We start from the raw sequence: 13629 nt of genomic DNA, 5'->3' as shown, positions 1-13629 counted from the left end.
TGAAACCTTAAATGGGTTTGAAGAAAAGAAGATGAACTGAGCTACATGTAACATCAACAAATTCAAAGTAACATTAACACCACTGATGCATCGACCACAAGCCTCGTTCGGCAAACTTGACCTTGCAACGCGTTTTCTCACTGGTAAGAATACAAACTGGGGGAACAGAATTATACTTAAATTGGATTAACACAAGAAAGTTATGTCGAAGCATTAGAAGATAAGCATACAATTAGCAGGAAATGCATCACCCAAATCTGGTCTTTCAAACTCTATTGACAGATAATTGCTTTTGTTCATCGGAAAAACAGAAATAAGATCATGTAATATTTTTTTTCTATTTTGATGCAAATGCATGTAAACCCACAAATAGACCCTTAAAAAAGCTGCTACATTTTCAATAGTCCATCACTGACAAATAGTTCATCATGTTGTTGGTGGGGATCTTTTAAGAAGAATACCAGACCACATAAGTCTAATCTAGATTTTGAATAGTCCATCATGTACAACTGATGACTCATATTAACAACAATTACAGGAGTCATTATGACACAAGTTTGGTAAATGTTGTTTTCATCAACACTTGTCAAACTTGGATCAAGACTTTGCACAACAACAAATAATAATAATTATAGAATTAAAGCTTACACAGAAGGGGCTCACCGCCGTTCTCAGCTCCAATCACTCAGGAGCTGTTCTTCTCATTAATAAACAAAATTTCCTAAATAATTGGAAAAAAAAAAAGAGATCAAGGCAATGCTAGCAGCTATTTATACCAGAAGTCCAATGAAACTGGAATGGGAACTTTGCTATTCTCCTTGATCGTTAGAATGTAATTCGACTTTTTGCCTCAGAGGATGTGGTACATCAATCAACAGCGCAACTTACCAATTGGATGGAGTTGATTGCAATGCCCTCGGACCTGCTGACAAATTCATTTAAAAGCTTTTCTCAGTAGTATCCATGATTAGAATCATTGCTCCTGCGAGAGGTGCTCCGATCTCGGCCCATCCTCTTCCTGATACTAGTGCGCTGAACACAACGAGCCAGTGATTGCACCACTTCTGACATTGCAGGCCGGAACTCAGGCTCCGGCTGGAATAGTTGAAAGAAACATAGAATCAAGTTAATGGAAAGTGCAGCTATAGCTTACGAGTATACAAACTACATAGATATAACAATTTTAAGACGGATTTCACATCACCATCAACCCTCAACAAGAAAAGAAGGTTCCATAAGCAGAATTATGTCATACTTAAAATGTGTAGCACAATTTCTGCCCCATGCTTCTCAGGAATCTCAAGCGGTGCAGGCAAAATGGAATGGTATACCATGGAAGATTGAGAAAGCACTTTACCTGAATACAGAGAGAGATGACATCAGCAAATCGAGACAATGACTTTGGCGGATAGAGGCCACGGAGGGCCGGGTCCACCATCTGTGCCAACGCATCAATGTCATGAAGCTGTGATGCTGCCCAGCGAACCAATGACTGTTCAATTCTTGGCTTCGAACTGAAGAAATTAAAAACAGCAATTAGACTACAAAACTACATGTAGTGCCCCTTTGAGCAAACAATATGAACAAAGATGTTTTGAGTTACAAGAGCATGCACTAGTAGTTCATAAGATTATTTCACTTCTATTTACATGATACACTACATGCATCGGCAAGAATGATGAGTGATAGTATCTGAATCTTATTCTCTCGGCTGTACATTTTGTCAGAAAACAAATCAATTTAGCTTAAAATTTTATGAAAAGACTACCAAAAATGCAGGAATCTCTAGTTACCTGTCATAGGGCTTACGACCTGTCAATAGCTCCAGCATGACAACTCCAAAGCTGTAGACATCACTCTTCATTGAATAGGCAGAAGGTTTTGTGCATTCAGGAGCATTGTATCCGGGGCCCAAGTTCTCACTTGTGTCCTGATGCAAAAAAGAAGTGTAAGTCACTGACTCAGTATAGTGGTGTCAGATGTCATGCATTGTCCCTTGATATTTGCAAATGAACTTTAGTTGAAACCTCAAAGAAGATGACTAGACCACAGTCAGCCAAGCATGGGTTTAGCTCAGTATCAAGCAAAATGTTTGAAGACTTTATGTTTTTGTGAACCACAGATGGGGCACAGACCTCGTGCAAGTACCTGAACAAAAATTAATTATCAGATGAAATTGGGAAATATGTACAATTTGGTACGGATATACGAGCTACTGAAATACCTTACGATATCAATGGTTAATAACAAAATATGAAGATTAATAAAGCTAAAACTTAAACCACTTGGTTCAATTATTATGGTCAAGCCACTGGATGTCAACAAGGCCATCTAGCTTATGCGATCTCTCATAAAGAATGAACCAGGATAGGTACTTGAGTCTATGGCTTATGTTTTGATGCATTATCAAACCAAAAAGCTGTTAATCCTCCCTTCAAGTGTCTAGACAGAATGCATGATAATTATAAAGCACAACATGGTGGCAACCCATTAGTCAAGCACAGACAAGGTTATAAAAACTGCAAAAGGACACCTGATGAGTTCCATGTCAGAGCTGAAAAGCAGGGTTCTTACACTGACAGTTTTAACTTGATACTGACAATGCCAAATAAAAATATATATTAGTACAATTACTTTTTTTGATTTTGTATTTTATTAAAAGAATAAATATTTACAAAAGTAATTGTCCAAATACTCATGTATGTCAAAAAGATCAATGTTCGCAGAGAAGCACGTCTTTAAGTAGATTTTCAATAGCAAGACTGCACAAAAAACACTCAATAATTCAACTAGTTTACAGTTGTAACTTAAGCATTTCATCCAGTTCTTTCTCCAAGTTTCGCTTTACTCAGGTTTGTTAGATTGTTATTCAGAAAAGCATATTCAACAGCTCAATGAGTGTGTCGAAAATCAAATAATAGAATCACAAAGGATGAGTTGGCAAAACATATTATGAGAAAATGAAACCACTTGATATATTAGTGTAGCCATAAATATAACCGGTTCTAAAGATAGTACCGTATTTTGTAATCTAAACTGTGTTTTCTAAATGATTGTGTTGAATTACTTTCAGAATCATTTATCGGAATGCAATATAACATTAGGTATCTAGTGGGGGAAAACAAGTGCTTGCTATGACTATCGTTTCCACTTAGAGTCTTAGATAGCATTTTAATGATAGATACTTACTCTATAGCACGGGCTGTCCCAAGAGCAATCCTCACTCTAGTGTCCCAGGTCAATGGTCTGCTATAATCATCCGATAAATGTAAAAATCCATGGAGAGAACCATTCTGTTGTAGTTCATATACTAGGAGTTGGTAGCCAGATGATGAGCAATAACCCAAAAGTTCAGCGATGTTTGAATGATGCAACCTGGAGATGCCAGAGACTATCTCCATAAAATCATAAGAACAGCTTCCTGATAAATTTAATGTCTCTATCTTCTTAACAGCCAAAACCTGAGAAAGGCAGAAAGCATCATAAATGATGAATATTTGAATCACACTCAGTCACGATAATAATAAATATTTCTGATGTAAAAAGGATAAAGCATAGGAAAGACATGAAATAGCATAATATCTCTAAAAAGCAACCATGTGATGTCTATTTATATTATATCATATGGACAAATCCAATTTTAATGTACCATCTCAATTAATCTGGGGGGTATTTGATCCGAAACTTGAAAACTACACAAGCAGATATTATTAAAAGTTTTTAATAGTCAGACTCAAACTAATAAAACATCACATTTTTGCTATTCCTACATAAGTATCACATTTAAATAACCCAATTCAGTTATTTTCCATGTCGAGACCTGAGTGTCAATTACATGTCAATTTGATAAGCCATGCTCCTCTTATAGGGAGGAATGCTCTCCCTTTACCTTTTCAACATGTAGAATAGGGATAATGCTCCTCTTATAGGGAGGAATACTCTCCTTTTACCTTTTCAACATGTAGAATATGGATAATATTTAAATCCATAAGTTACCTTCATCCTAAACCACCCGTCTGTATAACATACGGAAAAATTAATATATGTATATTCTGTCCATTGCTGTCAATGTGCACACAATGTACATGCACATAATGTTTACATATGCAGATGCACATATGTAATGTGTATACATGGAGAGGAGCATGGTTTGCATCTCTAGAAGGATGTTCAGGCTATTTTATTTTTATTTTTTGCTTCCATGCAAATAATTTAAATTCATAAGTATAGACTCAATAAGTCAAGCATGACCCCATTTTGCCAGGTATGGTTTACCCATAAAGAAAGGTTGCCATGCTCATCTACTGTCTGAATTGAGCTATACTCTAAAAGTTCAAGCTAGACGCAAGCTTTAGCAATTGGTTTAAGCCAGCAAACTTATAAGATAAGATGAGCTATATTTCATATACACATCCTGAGCAATAAAACCAATTTCGACGAGCGGCTACTTCAAAAATGAGATCATGAAATCTATCAACTAGGGGAATCAGCTTTATATATAAAATGCAAATAACATATACATGAATACAACGACCTAGGACTTTTGAGATGCATTGCTTTTACAAAGTGAGCAGTAATAAGCATTAGTCCAGCCCATCTAGTAACAAATAATTGCTGATAAAGCCAACACTAAGTAGCAAGACAAAAAGAAAATTGTTATTATTCATGTTATGATCATATGACATGAAAACGTGACATTGGTTGGCTGTCATTGGCTATGTGAAATCATGTTGCCAAAAACATAGCATGTTATTTTCATGACTTATCCATACATATGACTGAGACCGACTATCTTTGAACACCATGTACATGCTCAATGAAAAAAGATAGAAGAAAACAGATTATTTAGGATCATTTTCAAGTAAATTCAACATTTTCCAAATGTAATTGTACCTTCCCATCATTAAATTTTGCCTTGTATACACATCCGATGTTACCTTGCCCAAGAAGGTGGCTAGAGCTAAAGCTTCCGGTAGCAGCTTGCAAGTCAGCTAATGCATAAATAGTGAGACTAACGGGATCTGTGCTCCCTCTGGAATTAAGTTTATTTGCAAACTCATTATCATTGTATGTTTTTTGGGTTTCAGCTGCTGGTGGTTTAAGCTCCATGGAAGATGTTTCTATAGCCTTTATGTCAATTGAAGAAGAAGAATCCTTAAGCCCTGCTAGTGACTCCAAAATTTATCATATTAAAAAATTTTATAATGACCAAGAAAAGGAAAATTTCCAACAAAAAAGTACAGAATATTTGATTTAACAGATATGAGTTCCATTGCACCAAGATTCATTACTAAATCAAATTGCTGCACAGATTTCATTCTGAGAGGGAAAAAAATGAGTGTTATAGAACTAAACCAGAAACTGACTTTGGCAACAAGATCAAGTGTATTATGTACATATCATATGGTCTTATGAACAAGGCCCATCATGTTATAACTCTGATCAGTAATTACTCTCTGATCATCCCTCAAATAAGTCCAACTAATTGTCTAGAATGGGTTTCCTCGCAACATAGTAGCAAATTGGACCTCATTAAATTTCAGATCCGAAGAATTTACTTCTGATTTGCTTTACAAAGAAAATAGTGAAGATAAACAGTTAATTTTATTAGTGCTAAACCAAAAAAAAACTCTAATCAGCTTCTTATTGAAATATAGCAACTTTAACAATCACATCTCCAAACTTGATGAACAAATTGAATTCTGTGGTCAAGTAATGTTCCTGAAATTGCTAGAGTAACAAAAGGACTTTAATGTTAAATATGTTGTCTTGTCTTAGTTTCTCACCATAAGGCAGCATCATGCATATTCAATTACCATTAGTAATAATATAAATTAACAATTGCCATACAATCGGTTTAAGCTTTCCTTTAAAACAACATACTGACAATATATAAGAGTTAGCTTGCTTCTAGCTTCAGAAATAAACCCATCTTCTATCAGTTATTTATGTTAAGGTGCCCACAACAACAAGTGTAAGGTCTCAAGTAGTTGGGGTTGGCTACAATGATGTTTTCCTGCCATGAAATCCATCAAGTTTATTTTTAATGTTTCTAATATATTTTTTTTCTTATGCTTTTCTCCACCTCTTCTTGCACCACAATTCTAAATTATTTCACCTGATCTAAGATATACCACTTTAAACATGTTCCCTCATTATAAGTTGAGACATTAATACCTTAATCATTTGAGAATGTTAAACAGTTTTTCTAACCTCACATCCATCTCAAGGAAACTAACTTCTCCTATATGTTATATATTAACTTTCTTGTCCATAAAGCATCTATAATCTCACTACTGTCTTATAAAATTGACACATGATGGCCATACCACTACAGAGACCCCTCTTGATTTTAATCATCCTAGTTATCATATGCCACACTCAACAAGTCCCTGTCGACTTCCATACTATGTGGATCTTGTATATCCTATGGTTAACCCTCATGTAACCTGAACTGCAAGTGTCACTTTTAAACTCTAGTGAACTGTAAACATCATGATTGTATTGCTCTTGTAAAAGTTCACGTATCCCAAATACAGCCATTAATGCAATAGGAACTCCTAATAAATAGCAAATACTATATGCTTGATTTTCTTAGATCCCAAATAAAAGGTTCTCATTGGAGCTGTTGCCAGAATTCATATAACTGCCACTAGTGCCAGAACAATTCTTCCTGTGCCATCAATGATATGCATGCAATAAATAATTATGTATAACCCACTGAAAACAACTTCCACTTTAATCTCAGAAATAAATTATTTAAATTAAACATTATGAGTTAGAATTTGCACCACGTGGAAATGGTTTATATCAAATATCAATCAAGTCCATGCAAGAGTATAAGGTCATCAGACAAAGGAATGTGAGGCTTCGTACACAAGAGCGACATCAGTCAGCTGTCAGACTCAAATCAGATCGTAAATCAGATAAGATTCACCCTTGATCTGAATTTTGTGAAATGAAGCTAAGAATCAGATACACAAGTATATAATTTCTGCAACTGCAACCAGAACTCATAAGAGCAACTGCACAACAAAATTATGTTAAGATTCTGAATGATTAACATGATGAAAGAAAATACCTGTAAACTTATTGTCTGCTAGAGGACTAAATGATCTGTTATGGCTGAGTCGTTCGTCAGTATAATGAGATGAACCTGAAGATCTTCGCTTAACCAAAGCCAATAAAATAAGGGCCACAACTAACACAGCTATCAGTATCACAGCAATGACTGCACCTTTCAGGTCTGAATGTTGTTTTCCTTTTTTAACTTTGTTATGTTTGGCATCTTTAATTGAGCTTTTGTGGCTTTTGCCATTATTATCTCTAGCTGTAACCATACCTGGAGGTGGTTTTCCAGTTGACCAAGAATTTCCTCCAACCCTTCAGAAAATAACCAACAGAAAATACTCAACAAAGCAGAAAATCCACAAAAACCAAAAAAGCAACCAAAAAAGAAGCATAATCCTACTCACTTAAGATTATTTATACTTTTCAATTTGTTGGGAATCCATCCGGTGAACTGATTGTTCTGAACATTCCTAGTGGCATAACAACAAAACCTCATTAAAGATTGATTGAATAATTGGCAAGTTAGCTGACTTACAAGAAGCAAGCAATTGTTAAATTGTTTAATGTGTTGAGCATAATTAATTCAGCAGTAAAATATGAAAACAGATACTGACAAATGGGATGTCATATATCGGCAAAAACACAACAATTTTAACAATTTTGCCTTCTATTTTGAGCTGTAAAGAGTTGAATGTCTCTTGTGCAATTAAGTTTCTCTTCTCTATCTGAGACCCTTCCCATGTATGTGCATAATATTTCTGCAAGTGCATAATCCTGGAATCCTTATAATTCTTGTATAGTCAAAATATGTCACTTTTTTGACTTTCTGTTGCTTAAGTACATTTTTAAGCATAATTTATATAACCTTCCATTTTAAGAAACTAAAAGATTTTACTGAATTGTTATAACAAGATAAATTGAAACTAAAAGCATGTCACCATGTACTTGAACTAAAATTCTCTAAAATTTACATAAGTACTTGCTATCATGGCAACCAATCACATATCAAATTGAAAAAGGTAAGCACCATTAGCATCTGCAGAACTTTTTCCAACGAAACTGAATTACATATGGTATTGCAAACTTCACATCCAATTTTCAAGCAGATGAAAGGGGCATATACATCATAACCTGATTATTAAGCAATACATACAGGTTTTCTAAAGATAGAGTGGCAAGAACATCAACTGAACCACTTAACTGATTGTTCTGCAAATTCCTGAAAATTCAAATGCTTATTAGTTTAGAACGAACTCACAAAGATAGATTGAAGGAACAATTGAGTTGCTTACAAAGTTTTGAGACTCGAGAGAGATCCAAAGCTATTAGGCAGGTTACCTGAGAAGCGGTTGAATGAGAGATCCCTGATGTCATAACTCGAACTTAGTAATAATAAAATATGGCCATATGCACAAAGCTCACACATGAGAACAAGAGTATTACACAGAAACATAATTGTTAAGTCCTAAATACAAACAACATCTGTGACCAATGATGCTAGAACAGAAAATGCTATCAGATAAGTGAAAACCAAGCTATGACAACACCTGCAAGATCACCATGGTTTATTTGAAAGATCACCCAACTAGCTCAAGTAGATTATCACATAAATACAGAGGAAAAATATATTCTAATGTATAGTGAATCCAACGATGAATGGTACTTGTAATTCCATTCTGACATCATCTATTGAACAGTACATAACAGGTGTATACTTGTTTTTAATCATTCAAACAACAACAAGCAGATAAACCACTACATCTAATCGAGATATTGATATTATTGCAGCAGAATAAAATCCAGCGCTATCTTTAAGCATCATAAAATATATATTATAATGTTCATAAGTTTTCAGATAGGGCTACCAAGTCATTTTTTATGAATCATCTACCACCAATCTAACATTGTGATCATGCACCATTATACTGATCTTCATGGTAGTCAAACATGATATCTATAATACATAAAACTGGACAATGTTAGAAGGAACTTGAATAAGGTTCACTTGCGAGGTTCATCTGATCCATAATGGCTGCATCACTGGAATCCACCTTAGAGATATGCATGACTGGCATCATCATTGTAGATACTTTCTAGTGCTGGAATAATTGTTCTACGTTTCTATGGCACCCCAACAAACGCAAAATCTATAATTGTTTAGACGTCTATGGAGCCCTAATAGTTCCAAATAATAGTATATTTGACTAGATGAGCATACTATTAGTAAATCTCAGTTAAGCATTCTGGCTCAAATGGTCCAAACATGTCTAATATAATTTCTTGGGTCAATGAAGGAGCTTACTTGCCTATTCAGGATAAACTTCCCTAGTGAATGTTATTTGTTAATGATATTATTTTGATTAATGAAATTAGTTGAGATTAATTCTGAACTTAAGTATTGGAGACAAATGCTAGAAAGGGTCTGTTTAATTTCAAAAAAATAGTTTTCTGCCTTTCATCCCATCTTTATCTTTATTTTTCAATTCATTTATGGCAAAACATATTTATATATTATAAATCAAAATATTTCTTTCTTCTTTCCTTTTTGTCTCTTCTGCAATTTGTAGTGGTGGTGGTGTCAATGGTAGCAGGGATGATGATGGTGGTGGTAGGAGCAGAGCTATTGAAGGTGGAGAGTGAGGCTATTTGTAGAGGTAGTGTTGTAATGATAACGAAGGTGTGGTGGTGATGGTGGCGGCAACAATGGTGGTAATTTTGGTGAAAGCAGCGACACCAATAGCAAAATTGGTAGCAGCAATAATGAAGGAGGTATTGGTGGTTGGCCATAAAGTAGTGGTAAGTGGTAAGGATGGATTGTAAGTAAAGCACGGGTGGTTAGGTATGGCAAAGTATTCAATCTGCATCCATCAACACTAGAACACACGACTCAGATCCAGTTTTGTAATTATCCATCAACACTTGTGTTCTAGTGTAATTATACACTAGAACACAAGTTGATTAATATTGTCAATAGATAAGTCAATCACTTAATGCCTCAACAATATAACTTCTTCAACATGATAAAATATACTAATGAAGATCACTAAAACAAATGTCTTGTTTCAGGAAAAGAATCTTGTCAGGTAGTAAGTCATTGGCAACATAGTAGCAAACTAACTTCTTTGTATCACAGAAATAGGATAGATTGTGCTACTATGTACTAATCAAGCAGTAAATGTCTTACAGCAGTGAGAGACTAGAAAGCTCTCCAAACATATCAGTCAACTGTCCACTGAGCTGATTACTGGCAAGATTCCTGCACCTCCCCATCAAATGAACTAATCAGTAAAGCCCATCGAGTCAAATGGGAGCATATGCAATGAAATTCAAATTTTCTTACAAATACTTAAGATGATTCATTTGAGAAACTGAATAAGGAATCCCTCCAGTAAGTGCATTTCCAGCAAGATTTCTGCATACATAAAAAGATGTCAAGATGAATAAATAATTTATATCCAACTAATATGTAAGAAATGTAACCATACAAATCATTGAAATCTCATTTATACATTAGCCTTCTTATAATGTTCAAAAGAATAATTAAATATAATTACAACTACACAGGTATTCCAAACTGATTTATTGTAGATAACTTCGCGTTTCACTAAACCTTTTATGTTCCTGTAAAATGCATTGGAGATTACAGTAATCACTGGCTAGAAAAATAATTTGATCAACATGCAATGTTTTGAAGTGTGACTTACAAATGAGTGGTGTTAGGAGGAAGTTGGTAAGGTATATCACCATTAAGATTGTTCTTGCTCAAGTCACTGTACAAAGACAAGGAAAAAAAAGGGTACTAAGTTGCAACATCAATATGCCTAAACAAATAAGAAATTGGTTCTTACAAATAAGTTACTGAAATCAAGCTAGAGAGTTGGTAACCCATTGTACCAGTCAATTGAAGACCTGAGAGTGTGCTGGTTGACAAAAAGAAGAAAACACACAATTATGTGACTTCTGAAAATAATGACAAAATATAAAATATCTTTCATAAGTTTCCAATCAAATATTATTAGAAAATAAAAGCATGATAGACACACTTGTGAAATGAACCTGAATGGTTGATATAATATAATATTAAAACCTATATACTTTTAGTATGAATAAACAGTATTTGTATCTGTTTCAAATCACTACCTTCCTCCTTAAGAACTTTCCAAGTGAGTTTGTTCTTAAATGTTAAGCTACATAAGTAAAAGGCATAATCCAGAAACCTTCCTTTCTACACAGTATAAGTTATTAATTCTTAACACTGAAAGTAGCTGCCTGGAAAAGTCTAACATTGATGGTGTTTTACATTTTCTAGCAATGCTCTAAAAGCTGCAACACCATACAAGCAGTCAACAAAACCACAGATATGCTTATGCAGCTTATATCATATGTTCATCATGACCAAGTGATGTATGTATTCTTGCAACTAAACTTTATACAATATATACATCCACATCCTGCTCCGCCATGACCACAACTCTGCTTGGATTCATGCCGGTAGTTGCAGTCAAACTAGATATTTATCCTACAAATGTGATCATTTGATGACTTACATCAGTGAAAGTATCAAGAAGTTAATTAAGTTTAAGTAATTGGTATAATATTTAACATGGCATATCAATTATATGGCAGATGCTGAAGGAAAAAATTGGTCTATATGGAAACATAATCTGCATATGCAAAAACATACTCCATGTAGACTGCAAACCTAGATGCATAATACCACATATAGCTTACTCATAGGCCTCATCTGCAGTGGTTCACATAGCCGTATCAGCATCTACGGCCACATCAAATGCAATTTAGAATAATGCTGGATGGTACGATGATGATGATGACTGAATTACACCGACCGAAGGTAGGAATCCAAGAAAACAAAACAGTCCTACATTTTTGTTACGGATGAGCCAGAGCACTTGATGCCTTTCCAATTGTTGACACAGGGGTCACCACCGCTGGAACTCCAACCAGTCAGCTGAGAGGGGGAATTTAAGCTGCTATACATAACATTTAAGGCAGAGACTGCAATAAACATATAAAATCATTACTGCAAAAGAGATGAAAAGAAAAGACACCCTAAAATCGGATAGTTCTACGATCGACATATTCTAAAGAAGCCATCCCATGTAAGGATGTTGAATGAGACACATCGAAACTATTTTCCGAGTCTTTCAGACTCGCTCGAACATTTCATCAAAGGCCTTGTTGGAAAAAGTACATCGATTGGCCACTATCAATAGAGAACGGAAAACGGAAAACGGAAAGCTCGACATATCGGTTACCATCGGCTTGGTCGGTGTTGCCGCGGACAAGATCGGAGAGCCGCAGAAACAGCAAGAGAGGCAGCACTCGTGGGAAATATCGAGCCATCTCGGAAGGCACGGATCTAGGGCTTGGACGATCCTTCCATGGAGACGAGGAGTGAAGGGGGTGAGCGGACGGGAGCCGAGGGTGCCGATGCCGCGAGAGGCGAACCTTCGGTGGTTCCTCTGGGATACATTCGCGCATCCTATGATTACGGTCTCGAGGAGCGGGTCGAATGAGGAGGAGGAGGAGGAGGAGGTAGTGCTGGTGCTGGTGCTGGTGGGGATCGCCATTGGAGGAGGTGGAGCGGAGCCGCGAGAGTGGCGGAGAGCCTCCGGCCTCGCTATGACGACTGCCGTTCGCCTCGGCAGTGGTTTTTAGTGTTGGGACATTTCCAATATTATGTGTATTTACGTTTCTACCCTCTCAAATTTGAAATGTGTATTATTTATCTTAATGATATTGACCCCAATTAAGTCTTTTCAAAAAGACTACAACTAACATAGAAATCAATTTATGGTAGTTGCAATATTTTTTAATAGACTTAGTTTTGATAGAGCTATTACTATAATAAATAATATAAATTTTATTTATGAGGAATGAAATCCATTTATAACACAATAATAATCAATCCAAATCCAATGGTCTAAGGGTGTAACCAAGTATTACACTCATTTTCTTGAACATCTTAGAAACTATGGAAAATAAGTGAGCCTTTTGATATTAGGAGAAACCAAAAAAAATAAATATATTCATAGGAAGAAAAATAAGATCGACCCAAAAAATTCACTAGATATATATTTTTTAGAATTAATCAAAAAATAAAATAATTAATGATAGAAAATATATTAACAATCAATTATCATCCGATATGTACGTGTCATATGAAAATTAACATGGAATAAGAGGGATTTTAGTCACCCTCGTACATCTGTGGTTACAAATCGTCTCTTTCAAAACTTGATATAAAATATAATCTTCATGCTTTGTTAAAAGATTCTTTTAAAAATATAAATATATTCGTTCGATTTTCCGTAACTAATTTGAACATCAGAAGAATCGAAAAACTTCTCCCGACATTAGTCTTAATATATACAACACATCCAAATTATCTCGAGACCACTTGGGGTCTTCAAGATACTTCAAAATCACCCTAAATATATTTCAAATGATATTTTTAGGGATACATACAAAGAAAACATGCTAAAAATTTTTCTTCTTCTGTTTCCTCTCCTCCTCTTCCCCTTCCATCATACATCA

General features: G+C 35.1%; 1 protein-coding gene across 2 annotated transcripts; it reads right to left on the bottom strand.

Moving 5' to 3' along the window:
* Nucleotides 1-556: 556 nt before the first annotated feature.
* Nucleotides 557-12695, bottom strand: LOC135643035 (protein STRUBBELIG-RECEPTOR FAMILY 5-like). Of its 2 annotated transcripts, none has more exons than XM_065159554.1 (16): nt 12348-12695; nt 11955-12087; nt 10920-10991; nt 10776-10841; nt 10412-10483; nt 10256-10327; nt 8364-8435; nt 8225-8290; nt 7476-7541; nt 7082-7383; nt 4894-5162; nt 3190-3461; nt 2028-2148; nt 1794-1930; nt 1358-1514; nt 557-1095 (listed from the first exon to the last, which is right to left on the bottom strand). In XM_065159554.1, the coding sequence occupies exons 1-16, from the start codon at nt 12571-12573 to the stop codon at nt 952-954; spliced, it is 2247 nt and encodes a 748-aa protein (XP_065015626.1). In that variant the 5' UTR covers nt 12574-12695; the 3' UTR covers nt 557-951. The 2 variants fall into 2 exon arrangements, with proteins under 2 accessions (XP_065015626.1, XP_065015627.1); XM_065159555.1 differs by having other exon boundaries at nt 8273-8290.
* Nucleotides 12696-13629: the final 934 nt, after the last annotated feature.

The sequence above is a fragment of the Musa acuminata genome, chromosome BXJ3-7 (genome assembly GCF_036884655.1).
Source record: "Musa acuminata AAA Group cultivar baxijiao chromosome BXJ3-7, Cavendish_Baxijiao_AAA, whole genome shotgun sequence".
NCBI classification, from domain to species: domain Eukaryota; kingdom Viridiplantae; phylum Streptophyta; class Magnoliopsida; order Zingiberales; family Musaceae; genus Musa; species Musa acuminata.
Note: the sequence above shows the minus strand (reverse complement) of the source record. Positions and strands in the feature narration are given on the sequence as shown.

Bases quoted from the DNA above. Each gene is read 5' to 3' on its own strand.
- LOC135643035 (XM_065159554.1), bottom strand. From the start codon at position 12,573: ATGCGCGAATGTATCCCAGAGGAACCACCGAAGGTTCGCCTCTCGCGG. The intron at 10,842-10,919 runs GTAAGAACCAAT...GTCTTTGTACAG, and splicing joins TTGATTTCAGTAACTTATTT to TGACTTGAGCAAGAACAATC. The intron at 7,542-8,224 runs GTATGTATTGCT...TTATGCCACTAG, and splicing joins ACTCTATCTTTAGAAAACCT to GAATGTTCAGAACAATCAGT.